General features: G+C 42.6%; 1 protein-coding gene across 1 annotated transcript; it reads right to left on the minus strand.

Annotated features, from left to right (window-relative positions):
• Positions 1 to 874: 874 nt before the first annotated feature.
• AMD1 (adenosylmethionine decarboxylase 1) lies at positions 875 to 22,712 on the minus strand. The gene is made up of 9 exons (XM_075268111.1): positions 22,258 to 22,712; positions 14,136 to 14,222; positions 12,041 to 12,167; positions 11,851 to 11,953; positions 10,899 to 10,941; positions 10,273 to 10,417; positions 7,359 to 7,451; positions 7,110 to 7,265; positions 875 to 3,721 (listed from the first exon to the last, which is right to left on the minus strand). The coding sequence occupies exons 1-9, from the start codon at positions 22,365 to 22,367 to the stop codon at positions 3,587 to 3,589; spliced, it is 999 nt and encodes a 332-aa protein (XP_075124212.1). The 5' UTR covers positions 22,368 to 22,712; the 3' UTR covers positions 875 to 3,586.
• Positions 22,713 to 25,310: the final 2,598 nt, after the last annotated feature.

Below are 25,310 nucleotides of genomic sequence, written 5' to 3' on the forward strand. Positions count from 1 at the left end.
ATGAAAATTAAACAAGCACTGAAAGACTTAGGGCTCGTTCACATCAGCATAGTCCACTCCGTAGTTCAGGTTTCCGTTTCCTGCCTAAAACAGAGGCAGGAGACGGAAACCTGCAGGAGTCTCTCACCCATTCATTTGAATGGGTGAGAAAGATGTGCGGCGGTGAGCGTTTTAGGCTCTCCGCTGCGAAACCGGGTTTTATAATCCGGACACAGAGTCGGACATGCAGTACTCTGTGTCCGGATTAAAAAATCCGGTTTCGCGGCGGAGAGCCTAAAACGCTCACCGCCGCACCCGGTCTGAGCTTTCCGACTTCTGGACATGCAGAAGACGGAAAGCTCAGAATGGACAGATGAACGCAGGTGTGAACCTAGCATAAGCTGGCTACAAAAACAGTTCACAAAACCTGGGATACTTGCCAAAGGGGGGGGGGTGCCCAAACTTTTGCATCGGCCATTTTAATTTTTTGTTACTTTGAAAGTGTCAAATATGGATGCCACCCCCCCCCCCAAAATAAATAAATAAATAATCTGGAAATGTGTTAAATCTTTACTGTGTAACCTTTTTAAGATCATTGTGACCAGTGGTATCCAAACTTTTGCATGCCACTTTATGTACATTTACAGGTTCAGAGAACAAACCGTGGTCTTAACTGTGTCTAACATTGCTCGTATAAGGACACTTCAAGCCTTTGCACCAGTTACTAAACTTAGCATTTCCAAACAATATTGATGAGGACATTGTCCAATTTCTCTATTGCTCATCTTTTATATAAACAGGAAAATAATTAAGAGGACAAATCATCTGATGCAGATGAGTTTTCTTCCTGGCAGACTGTGCTTATTAACATTGTCAACACTAAACAGACAAAAGACACCATTTAAGCATGTTTATTGAAGCATTTAGGTCTGAGGTACAGAAATTTTCAGTACAATTCAATTAACCAAAGTCTAACAGTGTAGAGAAAAATAAATCATGTTTTCCTCATTTCAGTGAGCTAGAGAACCTAAAAAAATGCAATTAACTCTCCCAATGTTTTCAAACAGGTCATCCATATATATTAATTATGTATCTTAAGTTTTTTTTTCAGTCATAATTTAGATAAGAGGTAGTCTACAATTGACCAACATGACCTGCTCCTCCTAATCACAGCAAGTATAGCCCCTAGGGGATGGCTTTGGAAGATCAGGTTATATTAAAGCAAAAGTGGACAGTTACCATTTCTAAGATTGGTCCTTAAAAGTTGAGGGTGATTTATAGAGAAGGTGCTCAAGCACTGTTTCAAGTGAGGAAATGTTAAAGGGGTTTTCAAAACCAGTGGGAAGGGACACAGGGAAGTCACCCTTAGGGACCCATTCACACAGGGGAAAATGAATAGGAATTAGTCTTCATTTTCCAGCAGCTGGTTACCTGGGGCAGAATGCCGATGGGCCCAGTCAGCAGGACGTCTCATAACGCAGACTCCATGGCAAGATTGAGCAGGACTTTTTTTTCTCTCAGTGTCCCGCTACAATCTCTCTCTCCAATTAAAAACAATGGGAGGCAGAATCTGGGCATAATCAGCATCAAATCACTACATGTGAATGGCCCTTAAGGAGCTGACATGAGTGGCAGGGAATTGCTAAAAACACACCTTTTTATTGTTATACAGTTAAGGAAAAATCAATGATTTGAGAAATCCCTTTAACATCATGGATGAAACTTCACATTAAGTTCACTTTTGCTGATATTTTCCACTTGCCACTCAATTTTCCGATAGTTGCTCTGAAATATCCGGTGTCACAGGTGTCTTTAAAAGTTTTAGTTAAAAAAAAAATCACTAATTTACAAATTACTCTGTAGATTCCACTCATATCCCCTCAACATTCCCTGGTGACCATGCAGTCTACGCATGTAATACAATGAAGCAGATGTATTCTGAAATACACTGACAGTACAGTACAGCATGTACAGGTTTCTTGAAGTGTTTCTAACTAGATACAAAATACCTTGTTTGGCGATTTTATGTGCCCTGTTGACTACTGAATACGAGACTGAGGACAAGATCTACACACCATTCATGATGTCCCAGTATGGATTACTCTTGCCTAACATCATGAGTATGTGCTTAATGGCCAGCAATGGCTTCATCTATGGTCTTCATATGGATTTCATAGGATAACCGTTGTATGGCCAAAATCTAAAATTTCAATTTATTAGATGCAGAGGATCGAATATCTAAGGGTCAGTGCAGTTTTTTGGTCCTGATTTTGACGCTGAATCCGCCTCAAAATCAGCCTCCAGAAAAAGCCTCCCAATAGAACTCTATTGGGAGGCCTTTTTTGGAGGCTGATTTTGAGGCAAATTCAGTGTCAAAATCAGCACCTAAACTCTGTGCACTGACCCTTATTTGTTAACTCTGCAAACAAGGAATGGGCTCTAAAGAACACGATTCCTCAATCCACCAAGTTGGAGCTAACACTATAAAAAGTGTGGTTTATAAATATGAAAGGTACAAGCAACATATCTAGAAAGGATACACAAAGATAATGGCAACAATTGTTATTTCATAGCTGAAAATGGTATCTAAACCAAAATTTTTGAAAGTCTGCATTATATAGCATGATTTATTATTTATAAGACCGGTACAGTTCTGATTCTCACCAACTCTCCATGTTGTAACATATGGTAAAAAGCAGCAACACTCAACATATACACAAGAGAATGCAGATGAGGTCACAGCACTACTAAATACAGAATAGTAGTCACATGCATAAGGTCACAGGGATACAAGATGAATGTGAGGTGAGATGTGGTAGATTTACAGCATTTTGTTATCACACCAGAATTGGCAGTCACTGACTTTACAGAGAAAGATCCAGGCCAATAAATATTCATATACTCAACTACAAAGGCTTCAAAGCACCTGCAAACCAATGTACAGTACAAATCAAGTCCGCATCTGAACAGGATTTTTTTTGTTTTTTTACAGAATACATTTTAAAAAGGTCCCAAAGTGAATAAGAAAAAAAAATTAAAAATGGAAAAAAGGGCAACTATCGTCATAACCGGAAATTAGGCAGGCTTGTAAACTATGCGCAAAAGAATCTTTATTTGTGAAAAACAAATTCCACATATCCAAAAAAAAAAAAAATAAAACATGGTCCTGTGATGAAATGACATGAAATCCTGCAGTTCACAAAACATTGCAATGGCCCTATGACATGAGCTAGTGTGGACGAAAACCTTGTCTGTGTGGAATTTTTGGTGATACCTGTAGAAAAACTATGCTGTGGGTTGACCTAGGTGCATTTTTACAATTAGAGATTCTAGTACTGTATGTGTTTCGCTTTTCTACATGCACTTCAATTTCACAGCAAGAGTGGCATTGAATATCTACACACAGGAGAGAGCGTTCATGCAAGTTATCTAACTCCTTGATATAATAATGAATACAATTCAAACTCATACTAGGATTATATGCAGGGCTTTCTGTAACTAGAAGGTGATGGCAATGGAAACAATGGGCCCTGGAGACATTGGCTAGCAAGCACCCACCACCTCTCATATTTGATTTCTTTTTGCGTTTTTTCTTCATGTTTTCTAATCAACTCTGCTGCTGGATCTTTGCAAAACTGGTGAAAACAAAATTATAATCGTTGAACTGAGCGAACTGGCGATCGAGTCGCTTGAAGCCTTCAATCTTCTGAGCACAACTGAATGTCGAGCGACATTTGGAACTCTGAAAATAGATTGAAAAGTAGAAATGGTTACAGCTCCATATACTGCCAAAAACGGCTTCACATTGAGAAATACCATAATCGCTATCATATCTAAGTGACCAAATCCTTTATATAGTATTACAATAACAAAATCTACTGGGTTGGCAGTGAATACTTAGTGTGAAAACTGTATACAGGAACAGCAAGGCAGAGCAGAGTCCTGCATGAGCCCTCTATGTATGACCCACAGGACATGGAGAAACATTACAGGCCAACATATCCATTCAGCCATGCATCTCTGCCGACCCCAGCACATAACTGTTCTACCGCTTTATTGTCATTTTTCTGTTCTTGCTATCCCCCCCCCACACACACACACACGTAAAGCTGGGATCTACAGTGCTTCAGAGTTTAACAGCTTTGTCACTTCTATTATTAGTATGTTTGTTCAGCTTTTGATGGCAGTCTCCATTTACTTTCTATTCTGCTGTGCACAGAAGCTCTTAGTCTACCCCATTTTTTTCAGTTGATTCATCCTAGTCATTGATTTGTTCTCCATTAGCTCACACCTGTAAGTCTTTTATGGTTAATCCGCATTACCAAGTAGTATATACAAAGCCTAGTAGTGAGTTCTGTGTAACATCTCCCAATTGTAACTCTTAAGGGGATTGTTCACATGGAATTTTTTGCAGGCTGATTTTAAGGAGGAAGCTGCCACAAAAAAGGCCTCCCATTCATTTCAATAGGAATCAGTAGCAGTTTTCCTCTAGCTGATTTTTTTTCAGCTACAGGAGAAAAAACAAACAAACAAAAAAAAAAAAAAACAGACCACATGGTGGCACAATGGTTAGCACTGCCGCCTTGCAGCGCTGGAGTCCTGGTGTTCAAATCCTGCCAAGGGCAAAAAACCATCTGCAAGGAGTTTGTATATTCTCCCCGTGTTTGCATGGATTTCCATCCCATTCCTTTCGAAGACATACTGATAGAGAAAAATGTACATTGTAAGCGCTATATGAGGCTCACAATCTACAAAAAAAAAAAACACGACATCTTCAGGCAGATTCCGCCTTTAAAAACTCATTGAAGTCAATGGGAGGAGAAAAAGAGGTGACATTTGTTGTGGTTTTTTGACACTTTTTGCAAAAACCATGAGTTTTTTTTTTTTTTTTTTAAAAAGGAAGTTTCCTGGTCCATACAATTGCTTGAGCAAGAAAACGCAGCAAAACATGCAACAAAAACCACTTCATGTGAACACTTCCTAATTCCTGAGCCAGATTTTTTCAACCTGCAAAAGGGCTAGTTCACACGAAGCAAAATGGTCAGGATATTGACGCGGAATCCCCGTCAAAATCCTGCTCAAAAAACCACCTCCCATTGATATTGAAAAAAAGCAGCCAGCTGCACTTTCAGGCGGATTCTGCGGCTGATTCAGCTGCGGACGTCTGCCTCACGACACCACCATCCGGACTAAGCCCATTCATTTGGGCCTAATCTGAAGCAGAAAGTCGCGACGGAATGTGTACACGCAGATCCCTGTGTGAACTAGCCCAAAGAGTTCTTGCGAACATACCATAAGTGTAATATACAGAATTAGACCAGAACTGAATGAGAACAGATTGGAAGGTACTTACCTGCATGATGCCACACACACACACACACACACACACACACACACACACACACACACACACACACACACACATTAAACCTTAAAATTAACTAATAGCCAGCACCAAACCCCTCACCCAAAACACCACCCTTAGTTACTGCAGTTATTCCATTAGTTCTGGAAGGGTGTCACAACCTGTGGTAATCCTGTACATCGCTGCGATGGCCATCAATCTGGTATATTAAAGCTATATTGAAGATCAGCAACTGTATATAGGTAGCAGAGCACTGCACAGCCTTCAGCAGTAAGCCCAAGGGAGGCGAATTATTCACAAGTTATACTCTTCTAGAGTAGAATAATATTACAGTACAATATGACGCAGAATATTCAGGGACATATGGCCAATTATGGTAGAGGGGGTCCCTGGAAAAAAAAATCTCAGCTATTATTGGGTTCTACCTTCATAAAGTTTAGAAGCTTTAGATCATTCTCTCTGCTTCACCACAACTAACTACCCATTACAAACTCTTTCATTCATTGGCACCACAGACTGCTATCTTGTGGATCTCTTTATCCCTTACCACATGCTCTCTGTGAGTGTACCCCTCAAGGCTCCGTCCACGGACCACTAATGGTCTCCATTTGTACCCTCAGGCCATGGCTTACAATGCCACTGATATGTATACCACACAACTGTCTGGCAGATATTACCACTCTACTATTCATAGTTTAAGTGTATCTAGAAGCCATAACCTTTCTCCTTCTGCTCTCTCAAACTCAATATGGAGTTCATCATCTACTCCATCAACACATACAGCCCCATTACCTAATAAAGTTAATAACACTACATTTACACCCCATTATCACAAACTCATAGCTGAGGTAAATTGATTCTGCCATGTCCTTCAAGCCTCACATCCAAGCATTCATCTCCCTTTCCTCAAAACTACAAAACCACTAGTTCTTCCCTCAATCTCCCATTTGGGCTACTGCAATACTCTTCTCTGTAGCCTCCTTTCCAGTCCACCCTCATCTCTGCTGTTCATTTAATTCCAGTCACTGGCTACCCATGGCTGAGCGAACAGTTTAAAGCTCTGACCTCCATATAATCTGCAATCCCCTCAAGACCTCCACCTTGGCTCTGTTCTTATCTGGTCTTCACACAACTAGATCCAAAATTTCTCATGTGCTAATTACTCTGAAGCTTAGTAGCACAATACACAAGACTATCCATCACAACCCTAAAGAGGACCATGAAGACTCGCCTCTTCCAGAAAGCCTATAGCCTTCAATAATATTGCTATTTGAACTTCTACCCTCACTAACAATGTCTCTATCCTCCTTCCCCGACTACATCTTTGAGGGTAGGGTCTTCTAATCCATTGTACCTGATGGTCAACAAGTTGTAATATTTTTTTTTGTGTGTGTTTTTTTTTTTCCCTATCAGTATGTCTTTGTAGAACAGGAGGAAATCCATACAAACACTGGGAGAACAAACTCCTTGCAGATGTTTTTCCTGGTGAGATTCGAACCCAGGACTTCAGCGCTGCAAGGCTGCAGTGCTAACCACTGAGCCACCGTGTTGCTGTGTTAGTCTATTGTGCTAGTTTTTATATATTTTATCTGTTAACCCTCTTCAAATTTAAAGCAATATGGAATTAATGGCGTTCTAAAATTGAACAATAATAAATAGCCCCAAGTTAAGAGATATTTAAAAGGTTTTTCATGTCTCGATCATGGTCTGGCATCATCATGTGGATGTGTCAGGTAGGGTGATAAAAAACTTTTAACTGCTTTACCTGATTAACAAAAAGGGTGGTCACAAATTTCCTTGGCTTAAAAACATCCACAACTTTACTAATGAGGTCATCATAAGTAGTTTGCGACACGTTAGTTTCAAAGCTAACATAGGAAAATTCTGGCTCCGGAGTGATGTGAATGGTCCAGTAAGTTCCCTAAGAAAAATAAAGTTATACACAGTAATTCAGAATCCTAGAGATAACACTTGCAAGTTGAACATAAACTATTATATAATGAAAGATACTTACATCTGATTTCATCCCATTCATTGAATAGCCACAAGGACTGAACATTGTAGCATCAATGACAGAACCTGGTATCAGGTCACGAATTCCACTCATCTAAAAGAAAAAAGTAAAAATTTTGCAAACGCAAAAATTAACTAAGTTCAACACCTGTTCTTACAAATATGGCCAACTTGTGCTTTCCCACTAAGTTTGCAAAATCACAGTAAACAATGTGTCTTTGTACAACCATGTACCATCAATACACTTAACCCCTTCCTGCCGATGGCATGTTTTGATTTTCGTTTTTGACTCCCCTCCTTCTAAACCCCATAACTTTTTTATTTCTCCGCTCCCAGAGCCATTTGAGGTCTTAGTCTTTGCGGGACAAACTGTTCTTCTTGATGCCGCCATTAATTATTCTGTATAATGTACTGGGAAGCTGGAAAAAAAAAATCAGAATGGGGTAGATTTGAAGAAAAAAAAAAAAAAAAAAAAAGTATTTCTGCGACTTTCTTACGGGCTTCGGTTTTACGGCGTTCACTGTGCAGCCAAAATGACATTCCCCTGTATTCTGTGTTTCGGTACGATTCCGGGGATACCAAATTTATATGGTTTTATTTACATTTTAACCCCTTAAATACAATCCAAAACGGTGTTAATTTTTTTTTCTAAAAGTCACCATATTCTGACAGCCATAACTTTTTTATACGTCCGTGTACGGGGATGCATAGGGTTGGTTTTTTTTTGCGGGGCCCGGTGTACTTTTTAGTTCTACCATTTTCGGGATATGTTATTGCTTTGATCACTTTTTATTCAAATTTTTAATCAGAATCAAAACAGTGAAAAAACGGCTGTTTGGCACTTTTGACTAATTTTTCCCGCTACGGCGTTTACCGTACAGGAAAAATATTTTACTGTGTTTCACAGTATTTAACTACTTTTATATGTGTTCTAGGGAAAGGGGGGTGATTAGAATTTTTAATACTTTAAAAAAAAATTAATATATATTTTTTTTTTTTACTTTTTTTTTGCATTTATTAGACCCCCCCTAGGGGTCTTGATCAGATCTGATCTTGATCTGATCACTAATGCAATGCATTACAATGCTAATGCATTGCAAAATACCGGCACTTCTATTTCAGGCTATTTAGCATAGCCTGCAATAGAAGTAATGTAATCACAAGCCGGCGACAAGCTTTCATAGTAACGTGACGCCGGCCTCGGAGCGTCTACCCTCACTAACCCTCTGACAGCGGCGCCGAAGGAGTTAATGCCTCCGATCGGTCCGGGGACCGATCGGAGACATTAGCGTCGGTTGTCTACTGTGTAAAGCAGTAGACACCTGGCGGCTATGGTGGCCGCTCGTCTCCCGAGCGGTCGCCATCGTTATACACCCGGCATGCGCCGTACTATTACGGCGGATGTTGGAAAAGGGTTAAAGTGTAGCTAAACCTTTAAACTACTTTATTTTCTTTCAGCATTTGGAGAGTAAATCAAGTCTATAAATTATTTTGTTACCAAAATTTGCCACCTTATGGTATAAGCGTTAGCGTATACCCTTATGGTATAAGCATGAAGCTGACCCTCTGGTCTTTCTTCCTTTGCTTCTATCTTTGGCACATCTTTCAGTTGCTAACTGAGATCTGTACTCCATTTATAGGCTGTTTGAGTACAGGGGTGTAAGGTGCACAGATAGGCAGAGTGTATAAGTGGGCATGATGTTGTACTTGAATGGTGTACACAAGCCCTTGTTTGACGTCATGCAGGGCCCAAGTCAATCTTTTTATAGGGCTCTTCAGCTGCATAGTGTGCACCTCTAGACTGAGTGTCCAGGCAGGGAGGTGGTGAAGGGGAATGAAAATAGCCAGTCTCAGGGCTCACTATACACCACACTCAGCTACCTTAAAGAGACAGAAGCCAGAATGCAGTTTTCTAGTACAGCTCCTGTGCAAGCCTGCACCCTCTCCTGCTGCCACCTCTATACCTACAGCCCCCTAGTGAAGTTCCCACACCTCCCGGCAGCTGAGAAGCCACCATCTCTATAAAGACTCAGTATGAAAAATTAAACTTACTGAAGCTTCTTTCCCTATTGTTCCTACCCCCTAGCTTTCACAACATCTAGATTACACTGGACAATGAGTCTTGACAAAACAAGATGCTTTATCAATGGCCTAATGTTTAAGAATACCTGCTTTATCAATCTTAAGTAAAGCCATTTAAAGTAAAGTACCTCCAGTTGTAAACAACTTTTTCCAAATGAATAGTGCATTTAAATAATACACACTGTAATATATGTTAACAAGATAAGTTTCCTTCTCCACTTACTTAGCCATTCTCCTACTCCTTATCTTCAATCTGATTGCTTTGTTTAAATGATATTCTTTCCTATTCAGTCTCACACATACAACTCTATGGAACAGGGAGGGGCTGAGTCTTCTGCCAGATGGTTAATTGATTTATCGCCTCATTTTGTGCTGTGAAAGGCTCTTATCTACAACCTAGCAGTGTTAATGCAAGGAACAGCATAGTGTCTTTTTCCATCCCCCTCCCCTCCTCATAGACTAATATAGGGGAAAAAAAACTGCCTGAAAAGTGGAGAAGAAAACTTCTATTTAACAAGATTATAAAGTTTCATATCAGTACTATTCATTTACGAAATGTTGTTTAACTTGAGATGTGCTGCGTGCATTGTACACTGCACACTAAAGAGAAACTGTCAACCATTTTAGGCCATAGGCTCAGTTTATCCATGGACTTAAGGTTCCCTATCTGAGAGAAGCATACACAAGGATAAAACTATTAAGTTAATTAAGTTATAGGAGTTTATAACCTAGATCTCAACTTCTCTTCCTGCTCTCAGCAATTTACTGGCAGCAATATGACCCTTTCACAGTCATTAGCAATGAAGTAATAGGGTGAAGTTAATTTTACTTACACGAGTGACATCAGTTGCAGTAACACCATCTTTCATGTAGAACTGGTCCATGATCTCTGGGTTAAGCTCACTCATCAAAATTTCCAGAGTCTGATCTGGCTGGTTGATGACAAACCCATCTGGAACATCCAGAGTGTACAAGTACCTACAAACAAAATAATATTGCAAGGCAAAAAAATGAAGCATGCTTTTCATATATGGTATGGTTGTGGCCGCATGGGATGCACACACTGCTGAATATCCCCCCAAGGAAACTTAGCAGAATGTGTCCCTGAAAGTCACTGTGGCAAAAAGAACTTAAGTTCAGGTAAGATTTGCTGTAGCCATCTTTGTGGGTCTCCCACAAATTTTGACCCTTTCATTACAAAACGCTACAATATGCAGGTGAAATCTGCAGCCATAAATATTCCATACCATGCTCCTACTGCACATTGTAGTGGGTTACTGGCCAGTGTTTGCACCAGCTATCCCACTGCAACTACAGCCCTATATAAAACAAGTCACTTGAATGGACTTTTTGCCAGCAGCTTTATGACGAGCTTCTTGGCTTTGAGCAGAGCTTATGCTTATTCACACGACTAAAAGGATATGAAATGAGAACAAATTGCATAGGGTTCCATACTTACCAGCAATCAGAATTCATGCGTCCCATGCAATAAGCTGCACCATCTATTAAGGAAAAAAACATTTAACACACGTTTTACTCAGGTTGCATATTAACAATCAATTGCCTTCAGAAGTCACTTAATTAGCCAAGAGAGTCCATATAGCCAAGCCATATAGGGGACACAACAAACATGTGGGAAGAAGGTGCTCTGATCACATAAGATCAAAATTGATGTAAATGCAAAGCAAGTAACACTGCTTATCACCCTGAGCACACCACCCCCACTGTGACACACGGTGGTGGCAGCATCATGCTGGGGGGAGGCTTTTCTTCAACTGGGACAGGGAATCTGCTCAGAGTTGATGGGGAAATGGAGGGACCTAAGTACAAGACAATCCTGGAAGAAAACCTGTTGGAGGCTGCAAAAGACTTGAGACTGGAGAGGAGTATTAAATTCGTGGTAATAAAGGAGTTAAAGCTCAATGACATTTGGTAGTTACCATGAGCATTTTGGTTTATCCAAATCCGTTCAGCCATTCCAAAGATATAAGCCCTTATTGTGTTGATTCAAGTTAGTGTATACTAGTAAAGTAGGCAAACACATAGTGGATTGTCTGGATACAGTCTGTGTGCTGTGAGCCATGCAGTATTGCCACCCACTTCTGTAATAGTATCTAATTTGTATCAACACAATAAGGGCTTTTATCTATGGAATGGTTGAACAGAATTTTATAAACAGAGATGACATTGCCTACTGGATAAGCTATGTCAGAGATCAGGATTTTCAGAGATCTTTTGGAGACTCCAACAGAGATGTGAACGAACCCAGCTAATGGGGGTGAAAACGGTGAAAACTCTGTGATTACTTTTCAGATAAGTCAGTCAGAAAAGTGCACATATTAAGAACTCTGTAGAAAGAAAACAAACATATGGAGTGGATTATATATTCTTATTCAATACCCCACACGTACTTGGAAAAATTTCATTTAGGAATTCAACTTCTTCCTGGAAATTTCTGTGTGGGTATTCCTGATGGTCTGGTTTCATAAAATTTTTTCGTGAATAAAAGAAGTTCTGCAAAGAGGAAAAAAAACCACCTTGGGTAAGAACAAGCAAGAGTATGAGGCTCACCTAAGATTTTGTGAAATGAACCTCACTTACCTGAATGTCATCAAACCCACAGTACTCTCTAGCGAGCTCCAACAGGGGAACCAGTGCTTGCAGTAAGAGGGTGGTACCACATGTCTTCAAAATGAAACGTCTCTTGGAGACAAACATGCTACTCTCACTGTGTAAAGAAAAGAATAGTTTAGGGAAGAAAACTTACAAGACATTTAGCTTGCTGCAACTACCAATATTCATAGGTATTAGACTTCTTTACTTTGCCTTTAAAAAAACGTGAAAAGTTTATGTCTTTTGTTTAAAGGGATCCGATCATTAAAACTCAATTTTTTCTCACTAACACGTCGGAACTTCTAGTCCTTGGACAAAGTCAACTGTGCATGCCCACCGGGCATAAGAAAATGGCCGCTTACACAGTATTGTAAACAGCCATTTTCTTGTGGCCGGCGGGCATGTGCAGCTGGCGTTGCCCTAGACGTTTTAAGCCTGCGCTGGAAGAAGACACGTGAAAAGGACGTTCCTGAAGAAGATGGACGTGTTAGTGAGAAAAAATTGAGTTTTAATGATAGAATCCCTTTAAAAACACTTACACCATCCATGAAGAAAAAGTAAACAGTGAAAAAGCCAAATCATTATAAGTATTATAAGTATATATATATTTTTTATACGTAACTAGAGAAAATTTGAAAGCGAACACCTTGGACACAACAGCATCCAAACAACAACAACGCCAGAAGTACCATACTGTATAAATGTCATGTTCTTTTGAGACTTTGTATACATAAAGTTGTGCCAAAGTGGTCATTCATATTGGGATCATTTTACAGATCCTCTGAAGAGTAAAGAAACCATAAAACATGTCACATAAAACCTTGCCGTGCTGACAGGGTAATGGATTGAAAGACTTACAAAAGCTGCTATGTACTTTCAGATAGTCTGATACCATAAGCATAAACGCTGTTGAGCCGAAAATTGATGAACAATGTTCTAAGGATAAATGCTGTAGACTAGCAGTCAGGTCCAACAATTATAGGGGGGTGGGGGTGGGAGGAGGAAACCTTACTTGCAGTGAAATTGTGACACTGGGTTCACACCTGCTTTCGGGTTTCCATTCTTTGAGTCCACTTTGGGACCTGAAAAACGGAAACCCAATACGTTAAAAAGTGGTTACCCATGGACCCTAAAGAACTTCTCTCTTCACATTTTTCAAGTGGATTCAGGGATGGAATCATGGAAGAAACAAGGCATATGTGTGAACCTAGCCTGTCTCACTAGTATGGGACACTTGCTATCTGTGGGCACCCAATAGCATTGATATGGCACTGCTGTACTAAAGATTGTGGCCTTTTCAATCAGAATCTGAAGTTTATGTTAGCAGTATCTATTCTTCTCTGGTTTCTTCTACAAATGGCGTTTGTTATCTTAAAGAGGACCTTTCACCACTTTTGGGCACATGCAGTGTTATATACTGCTGGAAAGCTGACAGTGCGCTGAATTCAGCGCAGTCGGCTTTCCCGATCTGTGCCCGGTGTAAAGAGCTTACGGTGCCGGTACCGTAGTGCTCTATGGTCAGAAGGGCGTTTCTGACCATTAGCCAGAGACGTCCTTCTGCCTCGCGGCGCCTATCATGCTGTGCTGTGGAGCGGGGAGGAACTCCCCCCTCCCGCTCCTGATAATACTCGTCTATGGACGAGCTGTGTGAGCAGAGGGAGGGGGCGTTCCTCCCCGCTCTACAGCACAGCGCGATAGGCGCCGCGAGGCAGAAGGACATCTCTGGCTAATGGTCAGAAACGCCCTTCTGACCATAGAGCACTACGGTACCGGCACCGTAAGCTCTTTACAGCGGGCACAGATCGGGAAAGCCGACAGTGTGCTGAATTCAGCGCACTGTCAGCTTTCCAGCAGTATATAACACTGCATGTGCCCAAAAGTGGTGAAAGGTCCTCTTTAAGATAAAATGTGTTTTCTAGTTGGTACTTTCTACCCATTTGGGCAGATCACTGTAAAGAGTTCTCTGCTGTACCACTATTATAGCAGATAGGCTTTTGATTTCAGTGGGTGCTGATGTAATTCATCATTGTGTGTAGGGTGAGAAGTAGGGCAGGTTTGATACAAGAGTATCCATTCACATTACCTGAGTACATAAGCTTCCTGCTTGTCAGTTTTTGTCACACTTATGATCAAACAATGAACATTCTCCAAAAGTTTGTCCCACTCAAACCTGAAACAAGAGAAGGGTGAAAATTATACACATGCTTTAACCATTTGCCACAGAAAAAAAAACCAAAACACATACAAATATCGTATATACTCAAGTATAAGCCAACCCGAATATAAGCCGAGGCCCCTAATTTTACCACAAAAAAACTGGGAAAACTTGTTGACTGGAGTATAAGCCGAGGGGGGGAAATGCAGCAGCTACTGGAAAATTTCAAAAATTAAAATGGTGGGAGTTTTTGGGTGCAGTAGACGCTAGGGAAGGGGAGGGGGTGTTTTGGTTGTCTGTCTGCCCTTCTCGGGGCTGAATGACACTCATCTCCTATCATGTGTATGGGGGGATAAGTGACTTTACTGGGACAACCCTTTTAACCAGTTTTCTACAAGTCAATTCTGCAGTTACTGTTCCTTTCCTTGAGCAGCTCCTAAGCTCTAGACTCATGTTTATCAAGTAGTTACTTAGATCATGTATCCTGAAGTCTAAAAGCATTCCACAAGGTCATAAAGCCACTAATAACAGTTTGGCTAACCTTGGATCACTTACAAGAGTTTACACATTTATCTCTCAGGGGGAAGACTAAACTACAGACATTACATGGTAAATAGAGGAAAAGGAACAAGTGATATTAGTAGCAAGGTAATCTCCACAGACCTGTATGTTAGCAGCAGAGCGGATGAGATTTAACCAACTCATCCACATCCTGTGCAAAAACTGACCTGTGCTGTGAACTCTTTGAAGCCTTCACCCTTTACAATGTAAAGGCTGAAAGTGCGAGGACACTCACTGCGATTACCAAATTAATTTGGAAGTTTTATTCCCTTGTGCAGAATTCAGAAACACCCGCTGTATTTCCCTGACAGAGCAGCTAAATGCGGCCACGTATGGAACCAGAGAACCTGTCGTATCTGTTTTAGTAAACATTTCAATTCCCCATAGCAATACATAGACAATTGACTACAGACATTAAGGGGTAAATGGATAACTACAGAAAAAAAGTGCTATTAGCAAGGTAGTCTTCCCAGACACCAATAGACACTATGTGTAACCACTTCCTAGATTGCTGCACATTGTACAGCAGCAGGACATAAGCAGTTACTACAATTACACTACATGTATGTAAAGTCTTCTGCAGCTTTTCGATCAGATGTCAATTATATTTAGTAGGGTAACTAACTATTAATAGGTTAATAGATGGACCCATATACCTTTAGCCATGCTCTGATTCATTTTTCAGAGCTCCTGGTATCTCCTGCATTTGTTTATGGGCTTCAGCTTCCTGCTATGTAACTTTCACACTACCCCCCCTCACCTTACTCCAGCCCTCCATCCCTAGCTCCCTAGGTATCCTGCCCTTCCTTACCTCAGCCCAGGGCCTGACACATTATGTACTTACCTTTCTGTGAAACGGCTCCTTTATTGATTATTCTCCATCACTGTAATGGTTCTCCCTTATAATAGCCCACTTATATGTACTAGCCGACTAGTCACTAATACATTTCTGTTAAATCATGGCAAACCTTAAAAAATAATTTCTAACAACGCTGTGTTCCGAAATTACTGTTACATTCTCTCTCAGAACTGGGGCTGTGGATTTGTTAGGCCTGACTCAGTCTCCTTCATGGCATGTCATAAGCAGTAAAAATCCTTAAATGTATTAAAAGTCTAGTGATTAAAGTAAACATGCATCATATTATGTATGTAATTATGCATTTGTATAGTTAAAAATAGTTTTATTCTGCAGCCAGAGTCAGTGCACCCCCCCCAACTATGACCAGAATTTGTCCCAACTTCACAGCCCTGCTCAGAACATTCAACCTAAGGCTACCATTGTATTTTCAATATTTTGCTGTACCAATCACATCTATCGTGTGTGCCCTTTGTAGGGAAGAGATTATGACCTAAATCAATTAATTGAATATTTCACCATGAATACAATTACATTAATTTTAGGATGCTCTTTTTTACCTGACACAGCTCCTTTTATATGTAACACCATGCTGATGAGTTTTGGTTAGCTATTCACAAATGAGCAATTCTGATTGGATAGCCTACAGTTTGCGACATATCCATTACCCAGTGGCAGCGTGAGTCAGGATTGCAGAGACGCAACATTTTAATTGATTTGAAAAGTTCATTTGGATTAAAGGGAATCTGTGTGTGTGAGGAAGGGGTGGGGGATTTGGGACACTTATTCGTCCTCAGGCCCATATGGACTGAGGATTCAGTGTAACTGTAATAAAGCCATCCGTGTCTGCAAGGTAAGGTTTAAAAACTGCTTTATACTCCCTCTGGCGTTGTCTCAGATTGTAAGCTCTTGTAAGCAGGGCCCTCAGTCCCATTGTGTGAAGTGACTATTTGAAATCTATTTTTTTTGTCTATACTTTAAACCTACAAATTGTACAGTGCTGTGGAATATGTTGGCGCTATATAAATAAAATGTATTCCTCCCCAGAATGGCGCGAGTTCTTCACTGAAGCCAGAGAATTCACCTCACCTTCAGTGCATATGCCCCATACCCCCGGAACTTGCGCGGTGAAGCCAGGTTGAACATCCTTTGCTTCACTGAAGAACGGTGCAGACACCGAGAGCACCAGACAAGTAGTCTGACAAGAGTGATATCTAGGCAAATATAAAGGTTTAATTTTTTTGTGGCTTAGTGTCACAAATTGTTCTGACAGGTTCTTTTTAATTGAGCTGCCCTATCCTATCCTCCTACTAATATTATAAATGTGAACGTTTGGCTTGCCGGATTTGCATGAAATTTGACATGGCTTCTTGACTTATGAATTTATGTTCATATACTATATTACACTGCTCTTACCAGCAGCTCAGCTCATTGGAGTTTACTGATAAAGCCAGATCTGTTATCTATCTATGTAAACACACATAACAATGAGTCCATTGTGTACATGCATTTGCTTATTATCTGATCTGCTCCAGGCCAACACTCAGATGGGAAAACCACCTTTAATCTAAATTGGCAGTTTCCAAATTTTAAACATGCCAGGAAAAAGAAAAATCTAATTTGCCGCTAAATTCTCAAAAAACGAGAGCTATGAAGGTAGCCAGAAATCAACAGAGTTCCCCTCAAGCAGAGCTGAGGAAGATTGAGCAAGCTAGGTGTCAAGTGGCTCTTAGTGCAGCCGAAATGCCAGAGCAGGCAGATCATCGGCACCAATAACACGCTCATTATACGGCATCCCAGCGAGCTGCTGGAACAAATCACAGGCACAGTGCGAGGAACAAGTTCAGCGGCAGGCCAGCTTGAGAGCTGCTGAAACGCCAGAGCATGAGAACCATCGACAGCAGTAATTTTCTGAATATAAGTGGATTATCGATGCCAAAACACAGACGAAGTCGCGGGCAGAGGCTAGTTTAACACGACCTTTTAGTCCCCTGCTGAGCCAGTGGAATGGTGTTATTCCATACTGTATTCAGTAAATAAAAACTATACTATTTGATAGACACTGCAAAGCACAAATAAACCCAGTGTGTCAGTACCAATAGTCAGGAGCTCAGATGGAGCCCTCTGCCTATCTTGAGTACTCAGGCAACCATTAATAACCCAAGTTGAAAAGTGTGAAGTCTTGCTGGGTAGTCTGTTCTAAGATTGTATATTGCTTCATATATTGTTCCCTATGAGTTTTTCAGATGCTAATAATCACATTATGGCTGCAGCACATTCACATTTGTCTGAGGTGGCAGGTGTGCACCGTAAAGAGCAGTATGTCCCCTCACCTATCCATTATAACTACTACTAGTTAATTACATGTAATTCTGCCAGGAGTAACTGTCCAACAGCAAACAAATAGTTGAGAAAAGCCACAGTGACCCATAATGTAGGCAGTCCAGGAACACTGGACTGCAAAATACACACAAGCATCTGCTTGAATTCTGAATATCCTCAAACACAAGCAGCCACAAGTTTATATAGGTACATAGAAGACTTTTCTCACACTGTAAGCTGAAAGATTTGTAAAATGTTCAGTCCTTTGCGCAGAGCAAGCAATTTAAGTGCAGAGGCTGAGGAGCCCTCACCTCTCTAGTCACTGCATTAAGACAGAACCTCCCCCTCCACTCGCTGTGAAGACATCTTGCTCTTCCAATGTATCTATCGGCAGAGCTTGGCTAGAAAGGAGTGACACTGACCAAAAGTTATTACGAGAAGCCTGATGAACCTTTATGCTTCAAACAGTAAAACCATGGGGTCTTAAGGAAGGGATACCATACACGTACTTCATTTAGGCAACATATTATTCCTCCTATATAGGGAGATTGTTCCATTTACCTGCTCTCTTAGCGCCTAGGGAGGGGCATTGTTTATACTCCGCCCCTATTTGTATTCTGATCCCTGGTAAAATATCTTTTTTTTTTTTTTTACCATCTGTTTGATATCTTATTTTCCCAACGGCATTATATATATTAGTACTGACCAGTTTGGTTAGGCTTGATCTCTAATTTGATATCCTCATTATTATGCTTTGAGTTCATATACTGCTCATTGGCCTTACAGCCTTGTTTATTTCACTCCAGTCTATTATGTCCCCTCAAAATAGTCTTTTATTTATTTTTCTTCCTAGCTTTTAATCCCTATATTCATTTGCCCTCTTGTGAAAACCTAGTGGGTTCTATATTTGCCAACAGACAAGTGTGTTTCGGAGGTTCTGATCGTGGCATGCTTACCTACGTTCACATGTATCCAGCGGGCATCGCTTTCAGGATGCTGGAGCTTTTGTTTACTTCACACCTACTACGCCACTCCATAGGAGGGAACACACATTCAGCTGTGGGCTTGTTCTTGATGAGCTGGTCAACATTGTGACCCTGGTTGGAAGGTGTCCGCTTTAGGAACCGTGGTCTTAACTACGGTAGACCGGGACCTCCACTCCTCCATACAGCTAAGTATCAGTGCTGATACTTAGCTGATACATGGATCGGGGGTCCATGTTTTGAAGCTTAACTGCAAATTACTTACCGCAGGCCTCTTAGTTCTTCACACTTTCCTCTACTGATATGTTGGAGCTTATAGAATTTACCAATCTAGAAACATGATAGGTGTGCCTAAAGAGTACTGGTCGTCTCTGATGCTTCAGCTAAACATTGTGGAATATCCCTGTATTTAGTCTGCGTCTGCATTGAACACAGGCAGATGGGGGATCCATTTGTTAACATTGATGTGTCCAAAAAGCACTTGCAGAGCGCAAGTCATCTCTGGTGCTGCAAGTAACGGCAGTGCTATCATTTGGGCTTATGCCTGATTTTATTCTGCGCTTACATCTTATATCAGTATTAATCAGACGAGATTTACTTGGCCATTATATGGAGTGTTACATTGCTAGTAGGCAACCTCCAGCTGTTAGTGGTCAGGGAACTGACCAGGAAACTGTACTGATGGTGTGTGGACCTCCTTACACCCAGTTATTGCCCTAGCTGTGGGTTATAGTGGTTAGAGGTTGTATTCCATATCAGAACTATAGCAAGCTCTCGAGTTCATTGAATATATGAGCTAACCTATTTACCCGTTTACTATCAAGACACATTGGTTCTTGTAATTAAAATGAGTTTACTGTGACATGACAGTTCATTACCAGGACTCTGGAATATAGTGGGATTTAGAGGTATCTTGTAACTACATTGAGGACAGGTGCCCGACTATCTTGGCACCTTTCCTTAGTGGACATATCTTCGTACTTATGTCTATATAACCTAAATTTCCTGACTTTCTCCTGTGGGAGATTTTAGTGGTTTTCAGTGTTATCTGTACCCTAATCCATTAACTATATTCAATACTACTACTATTTTTATTTTTTAATACATCCTATTATAGGCAGCAACTCCCCTATTAAGTTTCTGAATCACATGCACAATGAAGTGACACTAGATTGTCTGAAAAGTTAGTGACCATTTATGATGCTTTGAATACTTTGTTTTTAATCATTTGCATATCATTAACATGTATATCCATCCAGTGATTTCCAAACCTCCAAGACTTCCTTCCTGGTGTTGCAAATTTAATGTTGAGTTTATGTTTAAGACATTTGGAAGAATTTCAGAAAAAAAAAAATTATAAACCCTAAAAGAGGTTATAATAGACTTTACAGAGATTAAGGGCTCTACTCCATTATCTGTACACAGAAGGCTATCGAATGCTATGGGTGGGGTAAGCAGGATTCTGTCCCTCATATGTGTCCTATTAAGATATACTCGGATTTTTTTCTAAAATCATAAATACCCGAGATACAAATCTCAGCTTCTCTACATCATATCCTGTTCTAAAGCCGCAAGTTAACATTAAACAATTCTAAATTAAAAAAATAAAAATCATTTTACCCAGACCTAACAGATATACAATACTTATACAAGAAACCCCATAACTGTAATGCGCTTCATTTATGGTAAGAATTGATAAAAGATAAGCGGCTGAGGTTGGGGGAGAGCTGGTGTGAGGGTGTGAGCTTGTATAAGAGCAGCAGTATCTGCTACAGCACATTCTTCCATAGATCAAACCCATCCCCCTGATTGGCTGCGGTTGGCTTTACCATGGTGAGGAGGTGGGCCCGCACAGAAACTCACGTGTAGCTGCAGCAGACTTGCCATTTCAGTGAATCATGCTAAACAGGCTTCCTCAATATCTAACCCCCATGGCATGTCTCATATCTAACAACTCTGCTTCTCAGGTCAAACCCTACACTGGCCTGCAACGTATCACTGACAGTGAAGAAAACTCGAAATGCATAGGTTTATAAGAATCCTCAGTTAAGGGGATGAATTATTACTATAGACAGATGATAAGACTGGGAACCGCTCCTACACAGAAATATAACAGGCTGCTCCTTCTTCCAGGCTGTTCTGTTCAATCAATGGTGGGTTGGCCATCTTCAGGCTTGCAAACAAAATCTGCCTTTATTCTATTATAATAATTAGAGCATGTGTAACCGTGAGACCTCTATTCCTTGTACAGCATGATAGTGACGTGCGGCTAGCTTTGGAGCAAGTTAAGAGCCACTTTCCGACCACCATAGTGACTACATGAGCAATAAATTGACATAGTACAACAGTAAGATTTTATTAGGGGGAATACAATCTAAACGTTACCACGATAAGCTTTTGTTTTCGGTAGCCAGAAAATTTGTTTGTTGGAGCCAAAATGGCCACGTGATCTTATACGGCCTGCAGAAGCGGCAGGACGGATACTAAGAGATCAATAGTCATGTGTACCAGGTACTGCAGAGGCAATATATCGCCATGTCTACCGCCAGGAGCACTGCACCACACTACACTGTATGAATGAAACCTATATCAGGGATACAAGCACATCACCAAAGGATCTGACTTTCCATGTTGTGTCATTGCTCGGGGAGACAAGGTAGCACCATATTGTGTGGCCTCCCCTTATAAGGGCAATGTGTGAGAGGGAAGCCATTTGGCAACGTGTGCAAATGAAGCACATGCTCGGAGCTTGGGAATCAGTGGCGAGCACAGGAGCTGCAGCCCCACCCTCCTCCTCCTCTCACACCGACCTCCAGTGCGGCCACTACCTCGCCCCACCGATGGCTTCTATTCCATCCTAGTCTAGGGAAGGGCGAGCTCTCCTATATGTGATGTGAAGGAACAGGTGCCCGGTGAGGGGCAGCCATATGTTACCGGTCTCCTCCACAGTATAAGGGGAGGCAGAACTGCGCCACTAAATGAATGAAAGTGCGGTGTGAAGACAGGGAGTCACCTCCTCCGCCACACACTAGCGTCTCCTCTCACATGCAGCTCCGCACCCTCACAAGAGGGCAAGGCAGAAACAAAATGGCAGGTCGGCTTGCCTCCCTCATACTCCCCGCCAGGCAGAGAAGCCATCATCCCCTCCCCCATAGCCAGGCGGCCGGAGCACATGGGTGTCCGTCTCCTGCAGCCTTCCACCGGCTCAGTGCTGCAGACATTACGTGCTAAGCCATGCCGGTGTCACCTTCACCACAGATAAGCAGCGGGTAGATGACATCCAGGCCGTACAATCCCCACCGCCCCCACAAACCGGTGTCATGCTCACCTTGGGATGTCCCGAAGGTCTCCGGATCCCTTGCTCTCATCCTGCTGGCTGAACCAGACCTCCAGCAGCTTCTCGGTACCTTCAAAGAAGTGCGCGCCGTTCTCCTCCATCTCCCCCGGAGACCCACCAACAACGCAGAAAATAACGAGAAACGGAAAATAGAAATCTGTTTCTAGAACTCTCCTCCCACGTCCGACTAGGTGATCTTTTTTGGTAAAACGGTTTGGAATTAAATGTTTCTAGAATAATCTTCACTTAGTGTTTGTCTTATTCCTTGGCGATCGGAAGGTTCTATGAGGTTTGTAGTAGATGTTGGGGGGTTCTGTATGTGATGGATAGTGTGAGTTTCTCCGGTACAGTCTCTTATTTCCCGTTATGAATCGATTCCCCTGTTACAGAGAACGCGGTTGAGCGAGCGCTAGCTAATATCGCCGGCCATACTGTGTAGAGCGGCAAGAAAGGGGCGAGCGCTCGCTTATATAGCTGGGGTGGCGACACTGTGACGTAACCGCCTCGGGCGACTCAACAGCCTATCAGCTGCAAAAGACTGGTCGATGGGCCCGTCAGTCACGTAAGCCCCGCCTCCAGGATCTCCTTGGGCTTAGCTGGTGTCTTATTACTCATTCTAGGAAGACGAGCTTAACGGCCGTGTAACGGGGGGCGGGGCCCTAGTCCTGGTAGCAGCGGTCACTGCAGATACGGTGTCAGAGGTCAGAGCAGAGGACGTCACATATCGCCCCCAACTCTCACGTGACTAACCATATCTATGAGTCACGATAAAACTTTACACACGACCATAAAAATGGCCATTGCAGTGTATGCTGGGATCTGAGGAAACGGACAAAAATAGAGCATGAACTGTTACCGGTATGATGATGTGTTCCAATGGACTGTCAAAATACTGATCATGTGAATAGCCCCATCTACAGTGACATTACAATAATCGGTAGAAGAAAGTATAATGCTTGGGAGTCACGGGCTCCTAGTAACACAAATAACTCTTATCTTAGGAGTCCCCCTCCTGGCATACTGTCATGTTCAGGACCGTAAATCTGCCATACGCACGTTTTTCGGTTTTTTTTAACTGCACTAAATTCAATGCTTGAGAATAGGGGCTATTCACACGAGTGATATTTTGACTGTTAAAAAAAATGGAACATGGCCTGTTTTTGTCTGTGTTCACGGATCCCTCAATACATTGAAATGTGGGAAGATCCATTAAAATAGCCACCCCATGGGTGCAAAATGGCCGTGAAAGATGGACAGCTGTTTTTCACCTAGTCTTCTTGTAATGGTTGTCACACGGCCATGTGTAAACATAATGGGGCCGATGTGCTCATGCTCACGACCAGGGCCGCCATCAGGAATTTTGGGGCCCCATACAGCCTAAGTGTCTGGGCCCCCCCCTCCCCCGCCATTTTTGCTTTGAGCGCCGCGGGAAATTTAGCCCCACCCACTGTTATGTTGACTCCGCCCACTCATTAATTTTCCATTTGCCCGCACACTGTATAATCCTCCTACAGTCACCCGTAAATTATATGTCCCCCCTCCGTCTCTCCCCCAGCTTCATATACACCCTTCATCTGCCCCCAGATTCATGTCCCCTCCATCTCTGCCCCCAGATTCATGTCCCCCCATCTCCATACCTCCCAACTTTTGAAGAACTAAAAGAGGGACAAAATGTGCGGCGCACGTAGCGCGCCGCGGGAAATTTAGCCCCACCCACTTTTGTTTTGACTCCGCCCACTCGTTGATTTTTCATGTGCCCGCACACAGTATAATCCTCCTACAGTCACCCGTAAATTATATGTCCCCCCTCTATCTCTCCTCCAGTTTCATATACACCCTTCATCTGCCCCCAGTTTCATGTCCCCCTTCCATCTCTGCCCCTAGATTCATGTCCCCCCAGATTCATGTCCTCCCTCCATCTCTGCCCCCAGATTCATGTCCTCCATCTCTGCCCCCAGATTCATGTCCCTCCATCTCTGCCCCTAGATTCATGTCCCCACATCTCTGCCCCCAGTTTCATGTCCCCTCCATCTCTGCCTCCAGATTCATGTCCCCCCTCCATCTCTGCCCCCAGATTCATGTCCCCCATCTCTGCCCCCAGATTCATGTCCCCCCATCTCTTCCCCCAGATTCATGTCCCCCATCTCTGCCCCCAGATTCATGTCCCCCATCTCTGCCCCCAGATTCATGTCCCCCATCTCTGCCCCCAGATTCATGTCCCCCCATCTCTGCCCCCAGATTCATGTCCCCATCTCTGCCCCCAGATTCATGTCCCCCCATCTCTGCCCCCAGATTCATGTCCCCCTATCTCTGCCCCCAGATTCATGTCCCCCCATCTCTGCCCCCAGATTCATGTCCCCCATCTCTGCCCCCAGATTCATGTCCCCCATCTCTGCCCCCAGATTCATGTCCTCTCCATCTCTGCCCCCAGATTCATGTCCCCACAGTGTCATGCTGTCCCCTCCTTCATCTGCCCCCAGTGTCATGCCGTCCTCTCTTTCATCTGCCCCCAGATTCATGTCCCCACAGTGTCATGCCGTCCTCTCTTTCATCTGCCCCCAGATTCACGTTCCACCTCCACATTAAACTTACCTTCTCCTCCGCTCCCTCGCCGCTCTCTGCGTGTCTCTCTCGCTGACACATGCGGCTGAAGGAAGGAGCTGACCTGTGTCAGCTCCACGCTTCGCCGCTGGGTGTCTCTCTCGCTGACACATATGCGGCTGAAGCGAGGAGCTGACACAGGTCAGCTCCTCGCTTCGCGCGCTGCCGCCTCTCTCGCTGCCGCTGACATGTATGCGGCTGAAGCGGGGGGCTGACCTGTGTCAGCTCCTCGCTTCGCCGCTGCCGCCTCTCTCGCTGACACGTATGCGGCTGAGCCGGGTTCCGGCTCAGCCGCATACGTGTCACCGAGAGAGGCGGCAGCGGCGAAGCGAGGAGCTGACCTGTGTCAGCTCCTCGCTTCAGCCGCGTATGTGCTCAACTCAGATCTGCGTCCTCTGGACGCAGATCTGCGTTGAAACAGGACATACAATGACTGCTGCCGG

This window comes from Leptodactylus fuscus, chromosome 3 (assembly GCF_031893055.1).
Source record: "Leptodactylus fuscus isolate aLepFus1 chromosome 3, aLepFus1.hap2, whole genome shotgun sequence".
Classification (NCBI taxonomy): Eukaryota; Metazoa; Chordata; class Amphibia; order Anura; family Leptodactylidae; genus Leptodactylus; species Leptodactylus fuscus.

Coding starts and splice junctions, on each gene's coding strand:
- AMD1 (XM_075268111.1), bottom strand. CDS start 22,367: ATGGAGGAGAACGGCGCGCACTTCTTTGAAGGTACCGAGAAGCTGCTG. Junction 12,168..14,135: donor CAGGAAGCTTATGTACTCAG/GTAATGTGAATG, acceptor TTCTTTACACAG/TGAGAGTAGCATGTTTGTCT. Junction 3,722..7,109: donor CCACCCTTTTTGTTAATCAG/GTAAAGCAGTTA, acceptor ATCTATTTTCAG/AGTTCCAAATGTCGCTCGAC.